Source organism: Ustilago hordei, assembly GCF_900519145.1.
Source record: "Ustilago hordei strain Uho2 genome assembly, contig: UHO2_contig_08, whole genome shotgun sequence".
NCBI lineage: Eukaryota > Fungi > Basidiomycota > Ustilaginomycetes > Ustilaginales > Ustilaginaceae > Ustilago > Ustilago hordei.
The window spans coordinates 253465-276598 of NW_024545262.1; the positions used below are offsets into that span (position 1 = coordinate 253465).

At 50.0% G+C, this 23134-nt stretch overlaps 7 protein-coding genes across 7 annotated transcripts; 4 read left to right on the top strand and 3 right to left on the bottom strand.

Moving 5' to 3' along the window:
* Positions 1-3159: 3159 nt before the first annotated feature.
* UHO2_04206 (uncharacterized protein) lies at positions 3160-4230 on the top strand (the record flags this gene model as incomplete). The annotated part of the gene is made up of 1 exon (XM_041555879.1): positions 3160-4230. The coding sequence occupies one exon, from the start codon at positions 3160-3162 to the stop codon at positions 4228-4230; it is 1071 nt and encodes a 356-aa protein (XP_041411813.1).
* Positions 4231-4498: 268 nt separating this feature from the next.
* Positions 4499-9406, bottom strand: UHO2_04207 (uncharacterized protein; the record flags this gene model as incomplete). Its single annotated transcript, XM_041555880.1, has 1 exon — positions 4499-9406. The coding sequence occupies one exon, from the start codon at positions 9404-9406 to the stop codon at positions 4499-4501; it is 4908 nt and encodes a 1635-aa protein (XP_041411814.1).
* Positions 9407-10126: 720 nt separating this feature from the next.
* UHO2_04208 (uncharacterized protein) lies at positions 10127-11410 on the top strand (the record flags this gene model as incomplete). Its single annotated transcript, XM_041555881.1, has 1 exon — positions 10127-11410. One exon carries the CDS (start codon positions 10127-10129, stop codon positions 11408-11410), a length of 1284 nt encoding a protein of 427 aa, XP_041411815.1.
* A 120-nt stretch (positions 11411-11530) lies between these two features.
* Positions 11531-13486, bottom strand: UHO2_04209 (uncharacterized protein; the record flags this gene model as incomplete). Its single annotated transcript, XM_041555882.1, has 1 exon — positions 11531-13486. One exon carries the CDS (start codon positions 13484-13486, stop codon positions 11531-11533), a length of 1956 nt encoding a protein of 651 aa, XP_041411816.1.
* Positions 13487-13947: 461 nt separating this feature from the next.
* On the top strand, positions 13948-15942 carry UHO2_04210 (uncharacterized protein; the record flags this gene model as incomplete). Its single annotated transcript, XM_041555883.1, has 1 exon — positions 13948-15942. The coding sequence occupies one exon, from the start codon at positions 13948-13950 to the stop codon at positions 15940-15942; it is 1995 nt and encodes a 664-aa protein (XP_041411817.1).
* Positions 15943-16342: 400 nt separating this feature from the next.
* On the top strand, positions 16343-17272 carry UHO2_04211 (uncharacterized protein; the record flags this gene model as incomplete). The annotated part of the gene is made up of 1 exon (XM_041555884.1): positions 16343-17272. The coding sequence occupies one exon, from the start codon at positions 16343-16345 to the stop codon at positions 17270-17272; it is 930 nt and encodes a 309-aa protein (XP_041411818.1).
* A 148-nt stretch (positions 17273-17420) lies between these two features.
* Positions 17421-18260, bottom strand: UHO2_04212 (uncharacterized protein; the record flags this gene model as incomplete). Its single annotated transcript, XM_041555885.1, has 1 exon — positions 17421-18260. The coding sequence occupies one exon, from the start codon at positions 18258-18260 to the stop codon at positions 17421-17423; it is 840 nt and encodes a 279-aa protein (XP_041411819.1).
* Positions 18261-23134: the final 4874 nt, after the last annotated feature.

Consider the following 23134-nt stretch of genomic DNA (forward strand, 5'->3'; position numbering starts at 1 on the left):
TTGAAGCACATGTGTTGTATCACCATTTCCTGATGTCTGAAGGCGGTTCTTAGCAAACCAGCGGTCTGGATTAAGATAGAACTGAAGGCAGTCATCCACTGCAGTCTGGGGATCACTTCAAGTGTTAGTCGACACACTGGACACTCGTGTCAGCGTCATCAATCCATACTCACACCAGACCATTGGTGTCAACATCAAGTTCACTTAGAGTCATATTGTAGTTTGATCGTGCCAAGCTACCTCTGGACAGAGTGTCCACAGTGGTCAGTCGAAATCTGTCATAACATCAATACAACTACAGGTTCCAACGAGAAAAGCAGCAGAGATGGTTCTGTCACATATTTCACTAGGAATCGTAATACCATTAGCGCTGTCGCATAACTCGACAGAATCGGTGATAGTACTGATACTACTACTGATCTCAGGTTTCAGGTGCGCGACCTCTGACACCTTAATGCTATTGCCTTCCAACCATGTTTTTGTCTTCTTCAACATGTGTTTCAGGTCATTGTCTTGCTGAAACATGACATCAGTGTATGCATGCTGAAGCTGCAAATCTGAGATTGTTTTCAAAAGCTTGTCATTCAGGATATCAATGTATTGGTCTGAATTCATTGATCCCAGCACCAAGCATATACCTCTGACCCCTTCCCACATCATACAGCCCCAGATCATGATGGAGCCACTGCCAAACTTGACTGTCAGCCTGACAAGCTTGCTGTTGAAGCTGGCATTCTTAATCCAACAGAACTGCTTCCCATCCAGTCCAAAGAAGTTGATCTTTGTCTTGTCCAACTGTACCACCATCTTCCAATCCTCAACAGTCATGTCCTTGTGCTCATTGGCAAATTTGTGACAGGCTTTGTATTGTCTCTTGAGTAGCTTTGGTTTTTTCACCAACCTCTGTACTTTGTAGTGACAATAATGAAGTGCTTTTCTTACTGTGGTTGGGCAAGCTGTGACTTGGAATGTCTCCTGCAGTGCTTGACATGCTTTCCTGACCATGGAGGTGGAATTGAGCTCAAAATAGTGGTCCAGGAAGCAAACATGACAAGGCTGGAGTTTTCTTGGCTGGCCCCCCTTTGACTTTGGAACATCAGCTGAGGTGCTTTTGCTGATGTGATTCACAGTAGACTTGCTCAAACCAAGTTGCTCAGCAACTGAACAGGTAGATGTCATGGGAATGGATGCGCAGAGGCCAGAAGATCCATCAAATTCATATGAAGGGAGCACAGGGATCAAGGGATCGGGTGGATCGTGGGATTTGAGATGGACTTCACTGAGATCGGTAGTAGTGCCAGTCCTATGACAGATCTCACTGAGATCGGCAAAAGGAAGGATAGTACTATGATGACAAGATTGGCATGAGAGAGGATGGTACTATGGATCACACCGAGATTGGTGATAGAAGAAAGGGTATGGCGGATTCCGCCAGGATCAGTAGTAGGAAAGATCCTATCATGGATTCCGCAGAGATCAGTGGTAAGGATGATAGTGTGGCAAAGCTTCACATGCAAGTAGTGGGACCAAGCACCGCCAAGAGGGGACCTAGCTCAGGAGCATGCAGCTGGTTACCACTCGGGGGCACACAAGATAGGAATAAAGGGGGTCCGTCACCAGTCCAAGGGAGGAGAGCAGTGTAAGAGAAACCGGCAAGGAAGACATAAAGAGGAGGAGCAGTGTCGATGGAGTTGGCACAGCTCAGGAAAGACAGATGGACAGCGCAATGAGGAGGAGGAGCCTCATTGGAGACTCCTGTGAGGTACTCAATACAGAAGGTACTCTCTGGAGAGAGAGCAGAAGCAGTGACGCGGGTGACACTGCGAAGAGGTATAAAAGCCACACCTTCTCATCACTAATGGTCGAGTGGATTCTCATCCACTCTACTCACCATACAACTAGTCAATACTTTAGAAACATAAGTACTCATTAGTTCCCAGTCAGCATAAGTTGCAATCAATAGATTGCTCCTCATCGAAGCACATGTGTGGTATCACCGTTTCCTGACATCCAAAGGTGGTTCTAACAAACCAGCGGTCCAGATATCGATAGAACCAAAGGCAGTCATCCACTGTGGTCTGGGGATCACTTCAAGCATTAGTTGACACACTGGACACTCGTGTCAGTGTCATCAATCCATACTCACACCAGACCATTAGTGTCAACATCAAGTTCACTTAGAGTTGTATCATAGTTTGATTGTGCTGAGCTACCTCTGGACAGAGTGTCCACAGGGTCAGTCGAAATCTGTCATAACATCAATACAACTACAGATTCCAACGAGAAAAGCAGCAGAGATGGTCCTGTCACATATTTCACTAGGAACTGTAATACCATTAGTGCTGTCGCATAACTCGACAGAATCGGTGATAGTACTGATACTACTACTGATCTCAGGTTTCAGGCGCGTGACCGCTGACAGTAGATTCCCCATTTTGGAGGTGAAAGAGTGTTGATTGGCACTTCTCTGGGGTGGTTTTCAGCATGATGGTATAGATATGATGGCATCAGACTGGAAGTGCTGCTGGATTGCTCACAGTCATCTGATTGAGCTGAAACTTTCCATGTCACTACTTTTGATGTATATGAATGTGCCTGCCAAGTTACATTGCAAGTTTCATTGTAGTCAAAAGCCCACAAGGTCAGGAATGGAGTGGTGTTGCTATTTGGGAGCATGCTCCATAAACTGTCCCACAATAAAAAAAATTCTCAGCTCTTCTTCAAAGCACAATTTTCTCAGTCAATGTCAATATCAATTCCACAGTCTTGGAGAGAAGAAGCAGTGCTTTCAGATGATATGAGACAGTGTGGCAATACAACATATGGCTATTGAGCATTAGAGTGATGTATGGTGACATGTAAAATCGTGGGACAGTTTACATGCAAGCTGTATATGTTTCTGTCTTCTAGCAGCAGTGAGATCGTACTCAGATTCTACCCGATCGCCAGTTATCGGGACCAAACTTCAACAACACTGTGCTGTGCTGCCTGATTTTTTATTCACCGCTTGATTTCCACGAACCAAGACACACAGGGAGGCCATCTAGGACTCTACGCTCTTACTCACCATTCACCACCTCCTCGAGCTTGCCTACACGACTGCACACAACCACACCCTCTAGCATACACCCGCTTGCTTCCACAGAAAGACACGGCGGGATGGACCTCTCCAACCTGAGCACCTCACTTCGCGAATCCGAATCGTCGACCTGCAATCGTCGTCAGCAACATCTTCGTTCTGCAGAAGATGACTTGAATGCTTTCTTCCGTTCCTCCGCGCTCGGCTTGACTACCTTGTATCGACACGGGGTTGCAGGGGCAAAAGCGAGTTATGATAAAGGGTATGCACATGCACTAGCGCATGTCTTGGAGTTGTGGCACAAAGATAAAGCCTGGTTGAAGGGGTATTTGCAGCGTAGGATTGAGGCTTTAGAGGCCGATAGGGAGGATGATGAGCTAGACGAACAGACTCGGCCCCAAAAGCAGCAGAAGGCAGCTACAGCTACGCCTGCTGGGCAAGTGAGAGCTGGGGAAAGCAGCACTAGCTCCGGTGCGGCACGCGGGAGCAATAAGCGTTCTCGTTCAAACTTTTCTTCCGAGAGGAATGCAGAGGTGCAAAACATTCCCGTCGGTGGTGAGAGGAGGACGAACAGGATGCCTGCAACATCAGCCGCCGCCTTTTCGTCAGGCTTCAACTTTTCAACTCCCCTAAGCATGCCCGCTCTCGCCCATGCTGCTGGAACAAAGTCGCATACCCGCAACACCTTGCTCGCCAACAACAACACTCGTGCAGACGCAACTCCCAGCTCGGGAGGAGTGATCAAAACCAGCACCCCCACCGCACAACGTCGTCGTTTGCAGAAACTCAAAGGCTTACGTTCCGGCAACACTCGTGATCGAATCATGGAGATCAAACCGCAACCCCAGGAGGATGATATGGTTGACGACCAAGTTCTAGATCAAGATCCAGATAGTGATGCTTGGACTGATGATGATCAAGACTCCGCCGCGGGTGTAGGGGAGAGAGAAGCCAAGGGAACGAGGTTTGTTTGGACCGATCATGCCCGCAAGGCAGAGCAAGGTCTACTGGAGAGGAAAGATAGAAGGAAGAGGAGAAGGACCAAAGCAAATGCGAAGGATGCAATCACAATTCAAAATCTTCCTGAGCAAGACGAGTTAGGAGATAGTAGTAGAGAGAGGCAGAGCGAGGCGTTTGCCTATCACTCTTGAGCAACTTTGCCAAGTCGCACGCTGAGAGGAAACTAACATGATGTCTTAGCATCTCTTACTTGTATTTCCATCGCATATATTCACTTTCGGAACGCTTCCCACCTTCGAGCCTTTATCTTGACTCTGTGTCTTTCTGCGTCCAAGCTCGAGAAGAGAAACAGATCCGAACCTCTCGCAAGTCTCATGAACCCATCGGAATCACACAAGACACAACCGCACAAGCAAACCTGGTCGAAAGAAAAGCATTGTTCATCAGTCCACAGCGACATCACCCTTTCCACTCGAACCGAATCTCCCCCGTCTCCAGCAGCGGATCTTCCATCTCCTCCTCCACCTCCTCCTCCTCCTCCTCCTCCTCCCCGTCCTCGTCTTCGGCAAAACTCTCGTCCTCGCTCAACCTCTGCTGGAGGCTGTTCTTGTTGGCCTGGGCACGATAGAGAAACTGGTGATCTGGATTTGCAAAACTATTGCTCCTACTACCCCCTGTTGCAACGCCAGCGCCGAAGGAGGAGACGTCATCGTCATCGTCGATTCCTTCTGAATCGTAGAATTGTTCGTCTTCGCTTTCGGGTTCGGCAGTTATCGCCGGGCCCATTAGCGGACTGATTGCTCTTCCGTCTGCGGTGGTGGTTGAGGCGGGTGGTGAGGCTGCACGGCGACGCCATGGAGCGGTCCAGGAGGAGGTGGAGGTGGAAGTAGGCATGTCAGTAGGGGTATCCGTGGTTTCCAGTGCAGGTTCTGCTGAGGTAGCACGTTGCAGTCGTCTACTGTGTTCTTCTTCGCTTTCAATTTTGGCTGAGGTGAGCGTGGTGGAACTCTGGATACCTTTTCTACTCAATCCTAGCGATCCTAGACCGAACCTGCTCAGCCTGCCTCCCCCACCTCCTCCGCCCTTCTCTTCTCCAGTCTCCGCACCACCAATACCGGCAGAAGTGTCGTAAGTAAGGCTTCTAACACTTCTCAAGCTCCTTGCACTCCTCGCACTCAAAGCTGGACTAACCGGCGGTGTCCCCAACAGTTCCTCATCCGGTGGCAACTCTATATCCATATCGATCGCTGGTCTCCAATAGTTGAAATCGTTAAACTCCGGTTTCCTTGGTTCTTTTTCTTCCTTCGCCGTTATCGGCGGAAACATCTGATCCACCAAATCAGTCATATGAATATAACTACTTTTATAACCCGCCAACTCCAACAGCTCCATCTTGACCTCTCCGTTGGTGTCAATTGTGAAAATTCGAGAAGAAGGGATATTGACAGAACGATAGGAAAGCGCATCCGTGATTCGGTTACCAAATCCGGCGTAGAAGGGAGTTGGATGGTCTTCTTTCTTCTCCCGTCTTGCGTCTTGTACCTGCAAAGACGCCAACGTTGGACTGGACAGCTTAGAGGGTAGCGAGAGTGGAGCTAAGACTTCTTCGGAGGCGGAACCAGAGGCAGAGGCCGTGGTCGCTCCAGCAGCAGGACCATCTTGCACTCCCGCCCCCTTTTCCACTTTTTCCATCGCTTCCCTCCGGACCTTGTTGGTAATATCACCCCCCGGTTGACTAAGCGCACTTCTCGCATCCGCCCTGAACAATCTCGCAATATCTCTCAAACAGGCCATCTTAAACACCTCCGGTTTCCTCAAAATCACCTCCCTATGCAAACTGGCGATCAACCTATCCGGACTCATGATAACCGGACCATCCGGTAACTGATATCCATTCTGCCTGATCCCCTTGAGGTAATCCCTGGTGCTATCCGCCTGACCTATAGCCCTAGACGTCAGATACATAATCCTGTATCCGTTCCTAGCTATATCGGTGTAGAGTTTTGCTACTCCAATATGTGTCCAATCGCGACCTATCATGGTAAAGACGTGACCGAGGGCGTCGGATTTGGTGATGGTTCCGTCGATATCCGATACGACGATCTTGTGGGATGATTCCCAGAGGAAAATGCGAGCGGAACAGGTAGCGACGCCGGAGTAGGAGGAGGTCACCGAAAAGGTGATTGAGTTGGCTCCTTTGCGTAGGTTCAGGGATTTGAGTTGGTCCGAGGTGAGACGAAGCGTTTTTGCGTATGTTTTGCCGGTGCGTTGTGCAGCAGCGGAGGCGGAGGCAGTGGCGGTGGCGGTAGGGGTAGTGATTCCAAGGGGTTTTGAAGAGGAGGAGGTGGTGTTGGGATCCGTTTGGGAATCGAGAAGCATAGAGTCGGTGCTGGATCTTTCCAAGCGAGCTTCGACGGCTTTGTTGGCCATACTGGGCTTATCGTTGAGTGACACAGTTTCCGCTTGCGAGTCGGCGGCGGCCTTGAGATCAGGAATACTCTTACTACTTCCCTTCCACCATCTTGACCAATAACTACCGCTTCCACCCACATTTACCTCCTCTTCCGCTTCTTCCTCCCCATCCTCCCCTCTACCCGAAAGTGTTCTCCTGTACAAAGAAAGAGTAGCTAGAACAGCACTTGCATTTTCCCAAGTCAAAAATCGATCATGATACCTTATCACCAACCTTTCATCATTCACCACATCTTGATCATGGGCAAACCTTTCAAAGGAAACCCTGTTCTCTCTGAACACGTACTCATCCGCCTCTTCATCCCGTCCGAACCCTTCGGAATAGCATAAACTCAGCTCGAAAGAGTGAGATGAATCCTCTAGCTGCAAGAGGAAAGTGTACGGCTCGGAATCTGAACTCGTCAGCTTGCCCGCTACTTGACCCCCGGCAGTGTGCCTTCGAAGTGCTTCCAGCGCCGTTGCATTCGAAGAAGAAACAAAGGGGCGAGACAAGGGATCGTATCCATCGGTACTAGCAAATCTCGTTCGGCGACGGTCAGAAGGTTGACCAGTGCGGGTGGACGAGGTGGAATCTGACGCGCGAGGATCGGCCCATTGCCATCTACCATTGTTCGATAATCCCAGGTGTGCTGTGCTAGTATCGCCGAGGTATGCGGGTGGGACTTCTTCGCTTGGCATTCGTAGCTCGCGCAAGCTCGAAACGACATCGGAAACCGAGTAGGATCCATCGTCAGCAGAATTCTCCGTAGAGTTGGATCTTGCTCTAGGCACTTCAGCTTCCGTATCCGACAGCGAGAATTCGTGGGTGTGCCGAGAGTGAGGGTTGTTGCGACGCTGTCTACTCCCCGAGCGACCAGGACCCTGCTGTTGCTTACGATTGTTCAACGATGCATGTCTCCTCAAACTCTCTTGTGGAGCTTTCGGCTGTCTCCTTCCCCTGAGCCTCAGATCCGCATCAGTACCATCTCCAACCCCGCCCGAAGCTCTATTCATCCTCGCCAATCTCGCCAAATCCCGCGACAACTCCAATTCATCCTGATGGCAGCCACTCTGCCCCTGCCCTTGCATCGATCCCAAGCGGGGGGAAGCATGTTGAGAGTTAAACTTGACCAAATTGGCCGCTACGGTATCATCCATACTCTCCCTCCTCCCTCCTTGCCTCTCTCTACTCTGCGCCCTTCCCCCCGACCTCTGGGATCTGTAATCCACCGAAAAACTAGGCCTATGCGTTTTAGTCGCACTCCCTCTCCTCATCGCCGTGGTCGAAGAGCCCGGGAGACTAACCTTATGCTGATGCCCTGGCGCATTCAATCGATCCGAATGACCATGTCTTCCCTTGCCGCCATGTCTCCTAGCCAGTGGCATCTCGTCTGCGAAGCGATGTCCCTCTTGATATGCGAGGACTTCACCGTCGGAAGTCATCTTATATCCATCCATGTCGAGCATGTATTGCAGGTCTTGTTTGCCATGTTTCACTTTGACTGCCCCCACTACGTCTTGGTCTGCTTCAACCTGGTTGTGGAGGTCGGGGTGAGGTGGATCGTCATCATCATTATCATCGTCGTCGATAGCGGTATCTTGATCATCCCCATCATCCGGGTTGGTTTGTCGGAGGAGCTTATGTTGGTTATGGCGGTAGATGTGAGTAGAAGCATCCGTCATGGCCGGATCGATCGTTTTCCCTCCCTCATCCGCAATTGGGACAGGCTTCATTCTTTTTCCGGCGAGGTACTCAGAATGACGGATGGAATCAACTGCTTGAGTCTTGCTCCTACTCAGACTCCTACTTCCTGCTCCGAATGGTGCTGGGTATGCTTCTTCCCCTTCATCTCCCCCTTCATCTCCCCCTCCCCCTCCCTCTGCTTGAGCTTCTGCGTCAGTTTCACCTTGAACAACAGCAAAAGCTTTATTCCTCAACTCTTGCTCTAAATTGTGCGTCTCATTCGGCGGCGTACCGCGCTCCTTCTTACCAGCATCTTCTTGGGCGGCTTGCTGTCGCTTCTTCCCCCTCGAGGCAGCCTCTTCCGGCTCATACTGATGAGCATCTTGGCGGTCTTGATCAACAGGCGCACCAGTTGGTTGCTCTGTACCATCCTCCCTTTGCGCCTTCTCCGCAGTCTTATCCAACCGCGGATTACCACTATCACCGATAACTGCTCTCCCCGCAGCACCAATAACTCCACTCGCTTTCGAAGCCGCACTTCCGACCTTATCCAACAACGAATCCGAACCCGCCGCACCACCCGATCCGGTCTTGGTCGAGTCGTCAGGAAGACTCAAATCCCGGCTTAAGTTGTGGCTACTATTAGCATCCATGTCTTCAGGATTATCTTGGTCGATGTTCGTCGGTACATGGTCGGGCCTTTCTGCTTCGCCTAACACCAACGGTTCCACCTCGTCGCCGAACGCCTCTTCCCCCACCTGTTCGCCCACAATGGGACTGCCGGCGGCACTTATAATAGGAGAGGTAACCAGTTCATCCGGAATACGTCGGCGCTCCTCGTCGTCATCGATTTGCAAGACGAAAAAAGCCTCGCCCGAGTGGCCGACCTTCATGGCAAAGGGTAACGGATGCTCGCTATTGTTAAGATGCAGAGTGACTTTGCGCTCTGCTGGACGGAGAACGGACATTTTGCCAAAGCGAACATGGAAAGGCGTGCTTGCGAGTTCGGTGATAGTGCGTGAAACCGTTTTGGATCGACGTTGGGAGGGTGGGAAGAGAGAAGCTTCGGAGGCGGAAAGCGGATTACCGGAGAGATCGGTTTGGATTTGTTCGGTGGTGGTGATCGTTCGTTCGACAACGATTACGTCGATTGCGCCAGAGAGGGTGGCGGGATTTATGTTCGGGGTGATGGTGTTGTATACCGTAGAGACCAACTTGCCTACGTACTGCATTGTGGTGGTGATGGGTGGCTAGATGCCAGGGGAGCAAGGGAGTGAGTGATGATGACAGTGGATGAGAGCCTGCTGAAATCGATGAGAGAGGGTCCAAGTTTGCAATAATGTTGAAAGCAGACAATCCAACATGATGATGTAAGCAGGACATAAGGCGATATGAGATAGATCGGGCAAAGCAGATCGGGCAAAGCAGATCTGATCGGAGATTAGACAGAGACAATCACGCCAGGAATCGGATGCAACCTCACTCGTTGTCAGGCATCGTCATTAAGTAGATAGCGCCCACACTCGGTATCAGCCTCAGAGATGTATATGTATTTAGCTCGAGAACACTAGATTCTCGCCATGTTCACTTAGTCAATTGAGTATACATGTTTCTGTCTAAACCAGCAGTGACATCGTACTTAGACTCTCCCCGATCGCCAGTTATCGGGTCTCAAACGTCTTCACTTTTCAATAAATAATACACTGCGCCAGCCAAATCTGATCCTTTTTTATTTTCTTTTCTTTTTCCTTTTTCCTTTTTCCTTTTTCCTTTTTCCTTTTTCCTTTTTTCTTTTTCCATTTTCTTTTTCTTTTTCCATTTTCTTTTTCTTTTTTGGGTTACGACGCACGGGGCAACTTCGATTCTCTGCTTGCCGACTTTAAGCGCTCATATGTGTATAGGCCCTCGGTCGGTCATCTTGCTCCAACCTCCTTCCACCATCTCAAACTACAATGTCAGTTGAAATCGAATACTTCGGACACCTTTCCTCGACCGACCCTCACCCGCAATCATTCATCAAACCACAACCGTTCACCACCGCTTTCGGCGAAACTAAAGACCCGATCCTACACATCGCAGTAGCGCAAGTCTTACCCGATCAATCCGGCTTACACTCCAACAACAACGGTGGTGATCATGGTCGTTCGGCAGGATTGGAAAAGTTGGAGAGATGGGCGAGTGGGGCTGCGAGTAGCGGGGCGGATGTAGTGGTCTTTCCTGAGTATTTTCTAAGTGGGGCTACTCGTGAGCTGTGGAGCAAGGTTAGAGAGGCTCAACGAGAGAGGGCGAATGATGGTCGAGTGTGCGAGGAGGGTCGAGAGGAAAAAGCATGGATACAAGTGATTATTTCCGTCGCACAAAAGTTCGATATCGACATTGTTGCTGGCACGGTTGTCGAGTTGGGGACCCAACCCCATGCCGACCTGCTTTCCAACCATCCGGTAGGCGGAGGTGCCGGGGATAAGATTCCTCATCGACCACCGCAAAAAGCCAAACCAGACCAAAACAAAGAAACACAAGATGCTTTGTTCAACACATCCTACTACATCTCCCGCCAAGGAAAGGTGTTGCATCGCTACACAAAACAAAACCTTTGGCATCCAGAAAGAGAAACCCTCCTCCATTCCCAGCAACACACCCACCCAGCGCAACATCACGGCCCCAGCACCTTCCTAATCCAGACCAAACGCGGCACAAAGCTTCGAGCAGCAATGGCGATATGTTGGGATCTAGCTTGGTACTCACGCTTCCATCAGATGCTTACGCCACCTTATGAGGAGAGTAGGCCCTCCGATTTGGATAAAGAGGGACAGGTCAAGGGACCGGATGTAATTTTCGCCCCAACATGTTGGTATGCTTCCGATGGTGGGGCTAAGGCCTTGTTGTGGAATGGTACGGGAGAGGCGCAGATGTTGGATACCTTGTGTCTAGCGAGGGCGGTGGAGCTGGAGGCTTTACTTGTCATGTGTAATGTCGCAGGACCCTACATGACCGAGGAGAAGGTGAGCCAACTGAGGCAAGAGTTGACCAAGCAGATTGAGATGGGCAAGGGGGAGCGGGAGATGGAAACGCCGTTGATAGGGTTAGGCAGGAGTAGGATTTGTGCACCCTTTTTGAATGTTGTTGCCCAAGTCGAGGATCAGAGGGAAGTGATGTTATTGCAAAGTGTGGATTTGAACTTGTTGAGGCATGCTAGGGAGATGTATCGGATGCGATATGACCATGCACACAAGTGAGCCATCCTTTGGATTCAATTGCAATCTCTCTTTACTCAACTGACTGGCTCGCAGTGTGACGTTAGCTAGAAATGAATGTCTGCTGCATTGCAAGGTACCAAGGAATGGCCAAGGACAAGTTCAGCGCAGAGGACCATCACGACCAAGGCCATCAGCATTCTCCTCTCTATCACTATCAGTCTCCGCTCCAACATCCCACACCGTCTCCTGCACCTCATCCTCTTCTTCATCCCTCTTGTCTCCCCCCACCAATCTCTCCAATTCATGATCGCCCCCAACCCCCGACGCACCACCATTCTCCCCTCCAAACTCAGCCGTAGAAGCCAAGCTGAGGGCATTCCCCCTCCCTATCCTCCCTCTCTCCAACCTTTTCCTCTTTCTCGCCCTGAGCAACAACCACGTTCCCACGCTAACCGCAATCAGCAAAATCACCAATGCTAAAGACCCTGCATCGTAATAGGCTCTCCACCTAGCTTCCTCCGCTACCATCTCCTCTGTCTTTCCCGTTCCTGGGATCAATGGACTTCCATCGCCACCCATTGCTGCCAGACCCCCACCTCCGCCTGTAATAAGCACTCGATCTGGTTCGTTGCCAACGCGGGAGGGGATGAGAGCATTGGGACCGGCTACTTTCATATAATCGATCTCCATAAACCTAATAATCATATCGTGACTTTCAACAGGTTTGTCCACTCCTACCATGTGACTTGCTCCCTTCACGCCTACATAGGTCAGGTTTCGAGAGCTACGCCAACTACCAGCAACTGCGCCGTTGACGATCCATTCTTGCTCGGGCAGATCGCCGAATCCTTTACTTCCACCCCAGCTGAGGTTTTCAGCTGTACGCTTAACCCCGATCGAGTTGCAGATTAGATCTTCCTCCCCAGCGAACAACAGCACTTTCAGCCCACTTTCGAGGAGATCGGGTAGAAGCTCGACCGAGGGTGGAGAAGTGGTATCCGACCGCATAGCAGAACCAACATTACTATTACACTCGATCCAAGCTTCCGGTTTACGTGCTTCATCTACGTGCAACGCCCTTCTAACATCGTCCCTCCGAAGATAATCGTACATCTCTGACAAGGTCAGAGGCCAGTTCATACCGCAAGCTGGAGAAGTATCGCTCAGACGAACGTCGTACATGTTGATACACGTGTAATCTTTTGCACCTGGCAGCTTGGTGGTGGTGGATGCGATGATGTTTTGGAGGATCTCTTCGCATCTGTTCACTTCTCGCGAAGTGGTTGTTGGGGTGGAAAGGCGTTCGAGTTCAGCTTTACAATCTTGGACGATGCGAGCGACACGTTTGTAGTCGGCAGAGGAAGGGGACCAGATGTTTTTAGCGACCATGGTCTCGAGTTCGGTGCCGTACTGGTTTTTGGGATCGATAAAGCCGTTGCCGATTGCAATTCCTTTAAGGGAAACGGGTGGGGAGGGAGATTTGACGATGGCTTTGGCGGTATAGGGGATGTACTGACCAGCGAAACTTTCACCGGCGAGATAGACGTCGACTCCGCTGCCTTGGTTTCCGAATTTGAGCTCTACATCGCGAGAGTATTCGGGGAACACTTGGATGAAGGATTGAAGGAAGGTCACCACTTCGTCTGCTGCTTGTGGGAGGGAGGTGGTGTAAGCGTTGGTGTTGACGTAGCTGAAACCTGTCCCGACGGGCTGATCGAGGAAGAGGATGTCGGCGTATTCGTTCCAACTAGCTCCATCTTTGACCCAGACGAGACCACCTTTGCCGTCCATTCGCCAGGCTCCCACCTCCATCATTGCACCGTCGAAGGAGGAACAGCCAGGACCGCCGTTGAACCAGATGATGAGTTTGCGTTTGGCTGGGACATGACGTGCTCGTAGGAGGAGGAAGAAGAGGTGGGCGTTGTCTTTGGGTTCATTGTTGGCTGCGGCGAGTCGAGCGGGGAGGTAGCCGGCTGACATTTGCAAAGGGTGTGCGACAGCGGAGGAGGAGGCTTCGGCGTGGAGGTCGGGCAGACCGGGAACGTGGAAGGAGGCGGCGGGTGGGATGGGGATGTCACGCCGCCGCAGCACTTCGCGGGGGTCTAGGAGGGGCATTGCCGAGTGTTGCTTGTAGAGTCGCTACTGCTATGCTCGATGAGATGTGCTTCCATAAGAGAGGGAATATGCGAGACGAGACCGCAGTTTCCAGCTGTGGTCGATGTTGATGATGATGGTGATGGTGGTAGTCAAGTATGGCATTCACTTCTGCGCTTGTGCTTGTACAGTCTCAGTTTTTGCTCGGCGTGTGTTCTGTTTCTGTATGGGTGGTCTGTGCGTGTCAAAACAGCGGGACAGCTCAGCACGGCTTTGATATTTGCTCTTTATGATGTTAGACCGCAGTCCTTCACACCAAGTCAGAAATGCGGCTGCATTCAGGGTCCAATCTGTGCACCTTTGCTTGCCGACATCCCCGGCTTACCTTGCTTGTCTTGCTTGTCTTGCTTCGTCCATGTGTCCTGACAGTGTGTTGCGCAAATGCGCTCCTGCTACGCCTTTCGCACAACGGCGCCAGCACCATGGACGGCAGCGAGACCGACTCGTTCCCATCACCAGATCCTCAAGTCATACTTCAAAAGCTGCTAAGGCAGGCACAAACCGGATCGCATCCACACCACGACTCCTCCCCAGCCTCGAGCGACGATGAGGAGGACCACTCATCAGCTAGCTCAGCCGGTATTGACGCCGAAGAGAGCGATGGTGTTGATGATCAAGTAGCATCTTTGCAACTCTCCGCCGCTCCCACTGGCTCCTATGACCAACTGTCGATCACACTCTCCCGCCTAACCGCAGACAGACGAGAGCTCTCCACCCTCCTCTCGGCAAGACGACACCTTACCACCGCTCAAAGGCGCAATTCAACTCACATCCGAGCTCTCGAAAAGTCCCAGCAACTCCTGCTCAAAACTCGCGATGAGCTCAAATCGGCACTCAACTCTCTCGATCTAGCTGACATCGTCGATGCTGAAGATCAATCTCTCGAAGTCATCCGCACACATCGCTATGCGCAAGACGCCGCCTCCATTTCTCCTTTCTCCGCCAACATGGTCTATCAGATCCCCTTGCTCCGACTGCAATCTATCGAGCGGGCCGAGTACGATAATGCACTAGGCAGCAGGGTGTGGTTAGAAGTCGAAGATCGGCAGTTGAGAGCGGCGGTGAAAGCTGCAGCACTGAAACAGCATACGCTTGCTCTGGCGATGGATCCCAAGTTCAAGGGTGATCCCCTAGCTGAGGCGGCCAAGTTGGATGAGGTGTCGGCCTTGAGGCTTGCTGAAGAGATCGAGGACAGTAAACAGCCACAGAGGGGATTTGGGAGCGGGAGAGGCGATCAAGGTTTAGATTGGGCAACGATTGCGGGCAGAATACCAAGTAGGAGTATTGAAGAACTGAGGACGAGGTGGAATGGTGTGATCAAGCCTAGTGTAAATAGTGACGCTTGGGGGAAGCACGAGGTTCAGGATTTGGTTCGGATCGTTACGCCTTATTTAGAAGCTCATCTCGCTCGGGGCACACAACAATCGAGCTCATCAGCGAGTGAAGCTCCAGTCCCGTGGCAAAAAGTAGCACGGGAGCTAGGGACAGATCGCACAGGCTATGCATGCTTCGTAGCCTATTGCAGTGCTATTGTTGCTCGTGATCAACCCGATTTCACCGCGGAGGAGGATGAAGAGATCAAGGAACTTTTCTCCTTGTTTCGTGGTGCATGGCGGTTTATTGCTCTTCATAGCAGCGCCGGGCTCAATCTCTCCCTTCCCTCCTCCTCCAGCACCGCTACTGGGACACCTCGACCAGCAAGTTTGTTGGGAAAAGTAGCCCGAGAAGCACAACTCGTCTACCGCCGATTCCGAAACACAACCGACCCAGCACTGGCGACCGGCAAATGGTGGCCTGTAGAAGACGCGCTGCTCATCGAAGCTGTGTGTGCAGTCGGACAAGAGAATTGGGCTGCAGTTGCGGCAAGGGTACCAGGTAGAACTTCAAGCCAGTGTAGAGAGAGGTGGGTGAGGAGGTTGAAGCAGGTCCTCGAGGATGCCAACGCGGTCGCAGCGGAGAATCAAGGCGACAGAGAGGCGCTGGACGTAGAAAGATTGGCAGAAATGGTGAAGAGCAAGAAAAAGACAAACTGGACTCAGGAGATGGATCAAGTGCTATTGGAGTGCTTAGATGCAGACAACGAGTTTCGGGGAAAGCAAGGGAGAAGTTTTGCTAGTATAGCGAGATGGGTGGCGGACAAGGTGGCTGTACCTTTGAGCGATAAGAGCGTCAGAGATCGGGTTGTGTATTTTAGGAGGACCAGGGGGCAGAGCTCTCAGGGCGGTGCGAGTAAGAGGTCTGCTTCGCAAGCTCAAGAGGCGGAAGAAGCAACGGTTGCTCCTGTCACTACTACTGACACTCATGGGGGAGAACAGGCTTCGACCACATCACAGCCACCGGAGCAAGCGCCTGCAACAAAAGAAGCAACCAGACAACGCACAGCTATCATTCCTGGTAGCAAGCGCCGTAAGCTCTAATACCATCCGATAGCATTCACATGCATATCGTGGATTGATGTTGCACTCGGACAGGTTGTTATGTAGCATGTAGCTATCTACCCCGATCACTCGGTGTATTTCTGTTTCTCACCCTCCCGATTACGATCCAATTCTTAGCAGCTGTCATGGAAAATCACGTGACGTGAACCATTCCCAAGGTCTTCCGACTTTGAGTCGACACTTTTTTTTTTTTTCCTGTTTCCCTGGCGATTCCTATTGCTGCTGACACCATCATTGATCTCGACACATCAGGAACCTTGGGACCGTATCTCGTTACCTTTACTTAATAGCTATCTGGCCTGCAGTCAAGCGGTACATCGGCTTAGTCCAATACAGGGGGGAACTCGCTGGGCGGAGCTGGATCGCATCTTTAACAAACATGGCTTCCATCTTCCGAACAGCGCTAGTCGTAAGGCGGGCTGTAGCTGGACCATCCTCCACCACCGCCTCCTTTTCAACTTCTGCCTCACGCTGGATTGCGGACAACAAGAATGATGCTTCTCCTGCAAGAGAGCATCGACCACGTTCCGCAGTTGGACCGAATGCACCGGGTCAAGGGAGTTCGGTTCGACATTCGAAAGAAGAAAACTTGGGTGTTGCACCCAAAGCTACTAAAGGGAGTAAGACGCAAAGAGATGCAATCAATTCTGCTATGGGGGTATTAGATTCTCTTGCTAGAGATGTCGCTTCTTCTTCCCCACCCCCTTCCCCCTCTGCTTCTGCTTCTACTGAGGCTTCTAGCGCTTCTTCTTCCGCTTCGACCTTGCCCGGCACAGGTTCAGCTACGGCTCAGCAAGATTCGCTGATCCCCACACCTTCCTCCCTAGCCCTTGACTCAATGGACGACTCGACCAAGGGACCCATATATACACCTACCACTCTCCCACCAAAATCGGACCCCACTCTCGATTTTCTCACCAATCTGCTCATGAAAGATGGGAAAAAAGCTCAAGCGCAAAGGTTCACCACTCGAACGCTCTCGATCATTTCCAACATTACAAACTCTAACCCGCTCCCCCTCATCCACGATGCGATCTCCCGAACCGCACCGCTCGTAAAGATGCGAAGTAAAAAGCAAGGCGGGAAATCTCTACAGGTCCCAGTAGCACTTACCAGGAGGCAAAGTGAAAGAAAGGCGTTGAAATGGATCATCGACGCATCTAAAAAGAGACCGGATCGGGAACTGGAGAGAAGGCTAGCAGCGGAAATCTTAGCAGTCGTTGAGGGAACGAGCAGTGCTATTGGGAAAAAGGAGGAACAGCATAAGATTGCGACGGTGAATAGGGCCAATGCTTCCGTTAGGATCTAAGCCTTTGCACTCCATCGCTTCATGGCCGAATGATAATGTGGAAGGAAAAGCATTGCGAGAGTGGTTTGAGATGGGGGGGGGGGGGGTTGCTTTTCATGTACTCAAACGCCTCCCTACTTCTTATCTCGAGGCTGGCAAGGTTGGTTGATCAGTGCTTAGACTCTTCGTAAGCGTCCAAAATTCTCCTCTCGCTGTCTTTGGTCACCTCTTTTCCATGTGTGTATCCACTGCCGACCTCGGTACTGGCAGTTGTAGGTTGCATTTGATGTCCTTCTGCAGTACCATCCCATTCTGTCTGTGCAGGGTAGTTGTAACCCGCAACTGTTGCCTTGCCCAATTTTTCGCTTCTCCAATTCAACCATTGCACCACCGTCGCGGCCATGGTCAAGGGAATTGCGATCAAGGCCATGTAGAATCCTGGACCGGGCATGCTCTTGGCTGCGTTATCGGTCAGCTTATTCATCTGGCGTTGAACGTATACGAATAGGGCAATGTCGATACAGAATGCCACCAATGCCAGTAAGCTGGCTATAGCGAGTACTACTGTTGCTGCTAGACGGATCACTTGTTTTGGAATCGCAGTTAACACCAACCCAAGGAGAGCAGCTACAAAAGCAACAACATGAACCGCAAGACCTCTAGTCCAACTGGAACCGATAGTTACACTTTCCCTAGCAGCAGTGGAGGAATCGCTGGGGTTGATGCCAAAGGTTGCCGAGTAGCCATGAGATCGTTTGAAACAGGAAAAGTTGGATGTTCCATTGAGAGAGCTGCAGTAGCCCCAGGTTCCGAATTTAAGACCACCGACAAGGCGTTTTTCGTTGGATCCCGGTGTAAGGTCGACGATGCCGTCGAGGGAAGAGGATCGGGCAAAATCGAATGGTGTTGAATCGGAGAGTGTTGTAGGCGTGGAAATGGTAATCAGGACGAGGAGGATCATTGAGATCGACGAGATTGCCAATGCTGGGATCCAGTATCGTCTCGTCATCTTGATAATGTCACCCCGGATTTGGGTTTGGATCCGATAGCTTTGAGAGGAGGCCAAGGTTAAGTGTTGGTGAAGGCGGTTGAAGAAAGAGAAACCGAGATGCGTTGATCCTGAGCGGGAGGGATAGAGAGGGATAGAGAGCAAGAGAGAGGAGAGCAACTGCGATAAGGTGGGGCTGATATTTCGCACGTTCCCCTTGCAACCCTCTCGCTGTAAGGCTGAAAGGCGTGTTTTCTTTTTGGTGTTTTCTTTTTGGTGTTTTCTTTTTGGTGTTTTCTTTTTGGTGTTTTATTTTTAGTGAAAGCATATGACTTCTACTCCGAGCATGTAATTTAGTAAAAGCATCTGATCTAGCGCGAGAAAGTAACCAATAAGGGGGTATCAATTTTCGAGTGTTTTTAGAAACACGTATTTCTCGATTTTGACCTGTTTTTATTTCGCACAATTATCTTACGTAAGCTCACTCAAAATTGGGGGAAAAAAAAAAAAAATTCGAAAAAAAAATCATGTGTTAGTTATCGGCCTTGACAACGCGTGGAAACTCCCACCCGAAAGGGGCAAGTCGGAAGATCAGAAATTGTGCCAGGCAGGAGTGGAGAGGTCAAGGGGTTGGTCAGCATTTTTGTAGAGCACCACTCCTGCAGTTGCTGCACAATCAGCTGCTGGCTTGTCAACATATCACCAGAAGCAGTCACTGTACCAGCATCTGAGTCCTTGGATGGTAGCATTGTCAGTGCTGTTGGCCACCATCCAGCAAGACCAACCCAATTGGTGATGGCATTTGTCATGGGACCAGATGTGCAGGAAGCAGGAAGGACTGGAATCACTGAAGGAGAGACCATGCACAGGAATCACAGGTTTGGGCAAAATGAAGGGTTACAACAGAGTTCATTGAAATTGGTAGTAGTGAGGGTCTACAACAGGATTTGTCCAAATTGGTACAAGTGGGATCTTACAACAAAGCCTGCTGGAATCCATAGTATCATGATTGTATGACAGATCTTGCAGACACCAGCAAGAGGATGCCAATATCATGGATGGGTGGTAATGACATCTGGGTCTGCCAACCCAATGAAGCAGGGGGCCTGCTTGATGACAAACTCAGGGCTGGAGGATGGATGAGATGAAGAAAGGGGCAAGTTGCCACTCAGATGAAGTGGGAGTGGCCCCTATCAATGACGAAACAACACAAAGACCTCCCATTTGCAGGAGAGAAGGGGAGCAGTACCATTGAGCGACATCACAAGGCAGGCAGAGCGAGAGAGGAGGAGCAGCACTCGAGGAGACCTCCTAGAATAGAAGCAGTGTTGCATCATGGGACCGGATGGATGCACAGGAAGAACGGAACTCATATGAAGAGATCTTGTGCAACCATCATGGATCAGGTGAAAGTAGAGTTCCAACAGAGTTCAGTGAGCTCAGTAGGATCAATGGCTCTATGACATAACTCATCATGATTGGTAGGAACATGGGTCTTGTTACAGGAGTAGAATCAGCAGGAAAGTAGAGTTCTGACAGGGATCAGTGAGATTGGTAGGATCAATGGCTCTATGACATAACTCATCATGATCAGTAGGAACACAGGTCTTGTTACAGGAGTCAGTAGAATCAGCAGGGCCATGCTTGCTACAACAGGCCTCATGGGAATAGGTTTGGGAGAAACCTCTATTGCCAATATGGCAAGGGGATGACAACAAACAAGGGAGGGGCTGCCACCATATGAAGCAGGGACCTTGCACAACAATGTGTCAGTGGTCACACTCCTGAAACCTGAGATCGGTAGTAGTGTCGATACTATTACCGATTCTGTCAAGTTATGCGACAACACTAGTGGTATTTCGATTCTCAGTGAAATATGTGATAGAGCCATCTCTATCACTTTTCTTGCTCAAATCTGTAGTTGTAGTAATGCTATTGCAGATTTCGACTAACTGCTGTGGACACTCTGTCCAGAGGTAGCTCAGCATGATCAATATCAATACATTGGTGGTGATCTTGTGATGACACCAAGGTCTGGTGTGAGTATCTTGTTGATGATGAGGTTGGTGGCATTGACATGAGTGTCCAGTGTGTTGACTATCGCTTGAGGTGATCCCTGGACCACAGTGGACTACTGCCTTTGGTTCTATCTTTATCTGGGCCACTGGTTTGCTATGAACCACCATCAGACATCAGTGAGCAGTGATACAACACATGCACTACAATGAGGAGTAACCTATCGATTACTACTATGCTGACTGAAAACTAATGTATACTTATGCTGAAGTGATAACTAGTTTATATGGTGTGTAGAGTGGATGGGGATCCACTCAACCACTTGTGATGAGAAGGTATGGTTATATACCTCTTCACAGCGTCGCCAGCGACACTGCTCCGGCCCTCTCTCCAGAGAGTACCTTCTTTGCCAAGTACTATACTGGAGTCTCTGATGAGACACCTCTGTCATGGGCCTGAATGCTCAAGAAGCAGGAGGGTCACTGGTTCATATGGAAGGAGCACAGGTATCAGAGATCTAGTCGATACCAGTAGAGAGCATGGTTGTAGTGCAGTCTCCATGGAGACCATAGACTCCTATGGACTCACATGCAAAGGAGGACCAGGCCCATATGTGAGGAGGGCCAGGCACAGCCATGAAGAGGACCAAGCTCAAGGAGCATGCAGACAGTTACCACTCAGGGGCTCGAGAGACAAGAGTCAAAAGAACCATCACCAGTCAAAGGAGAAGGAGCAGTGTATAGGGAACTGGAAAGCAGGTCCTGAGGAGGAGGAGCAGTGTCGAAGGAGTCGACACCACTCAGGAGGCACAGGGGTGCCAAGCAAGCAGGATAGCTCAAGGAGGACAGGAGTGGTGCTAGAGGGGCCCCCTGTACAGTACTCGATGAAGAAGGTACTCTCTGGAGAGAGAGAGCAGGAGCAGCATCGCTGGCAACGCTGTGAAGAGGTATATAACTGTACTTTCTCATCATCAAAGGTCAAGTGGATCCTCATCCACTCTACTCACCATACAACTAGTCAATACTTTAGAAACATAAGTACTCATTAGTTACAGTCAGCATAGCAGCAATCTATCAAGGTTGCTCCTCATCATAGTGTGTGTGTTGTATCACCACTACCTGATGTCCGAAGGCAGCCCATAGCAGGTCAGCAGTCCGGATATAGATAGAACTGAAGGCAGTAGTCCACTGTGGTCCGGGGATCACCTCAAGCATCAGTCAACACACTGGACACTCATGTTGATGCCACCAACCTTATCACCAACACCATCAACCTCATCATCATCAACACTCACACCAGACCTTGGTGTCATCATAACCTACACATTGACATTGATCGTGCCAAGCTACCCCTGAACAGAGTGTCCACAGAGGTCAGCCAAAACCTATGATAGTATATACAATGGATGCCACCAGCTGTCATTGCACAACTTGATAGTCACTGAGCAACTAGCTCATCGAGACCGATACCGAGACAATAGCTGTTGCACAGTTTGATAGTCACCGAGTATCTCGACAGACCGACCTGGGTTTCAGGCACGAGACCCCTGACAAGGTGTTGCGGGTGACACCAATCAAATGCATAAATACTCTCATTCTACCATAGCATATGAGTGGATTCTCATCCACTCTACTCTATACTTTACATACTCTTTACTTGACTCATAGTTATGTATCATTGCAATAGCAGAGCTTTGCAATGACACCTCAAACATGTGTGTTGCTCACTGTTGAGCATCAACTGTAGGCAGTGTTACTCAACACCTGCAGTCCAGTCCCTTACTGTAGGCAGTGTTTGCTCAACATCTGTGGTCCAGTCAGTTATTGTAGGTGGTGTCCAACACCTGTCGTCCAGTAACTCCCATCCTCTGTAGGTGATAAGCATATCATGGCCCAGATGACATTAGAGAGCATTAGCAACAGTACTATGAACACTTGTACTGTAAAGAAGGGTGTACTACTCTCCCTCCAAAGAATAATGGATGTGCTGTGCAACCTCTGAACAGAATGTTCAAGGCAGTCAGCTGAGACCTACCAGTATGAAGCTGTCTGGTTACATTTAGTCGAAACATCCCAAGTAGATCTTACTCAATTGTCCTCACTGATACCAATCAGAAACACCCAATCTGGTTTCTGGTGCACAACCGCTTGCAGCTACCTCTGGACAGAGTGTCCACAGTGGTCAGTTGAAACCTGCAATTGCAATCAATCTACCACAGGTTTGAGTGAGGAAAGTCATAGAGTCCTCTCTATGACATATCTCAACAAGAACAGTAATACACAACATGTTGTCACATATCTCGACAGGATTTGTAATAGACACATTTCTATTACAGATATCAGGTTTCAGGTGCGAGACCTCTGACACTGGGCATCTGATGCCAATACAGACTGGAAAAGCACCTCTGGTTCAATCATTAAGATGTATGGTGGTGTTGTTACATGGAATTTGCATGTTCACAAATGTGTTGCTAGCTCAGTTGTTGAAGCCAAATACATTGCTAGTTCAGTAGCCACTTGAGAAGTGCTGTTTCATAAAGCCTTTCTCTGAGACCTTGGGTTTGGATACCATATGCCCATAGTGTTTGCTGACAATACAGGTTGCATTCAGGTGGCAAAGGATCCTGTAGTGCACTCGAAACTTAAACACATTGATACTAAGTACCACCTCCTTTGCAATCATGTACAGGAAGGCAATATTGATATGCAATACATCAAGACTGATAATAGTGTTGCCGACTTCCTCACCATGCCAGTCTCTCAACACCTCTTAGCTTGCACTCGTCACATTAACGCCTACTTGGCTCACTCAGGTGTATACCACGTTAGCTGGATCGAATGTCGCGACACTGGCATCGGAATACCGGTTAACAGATAGCT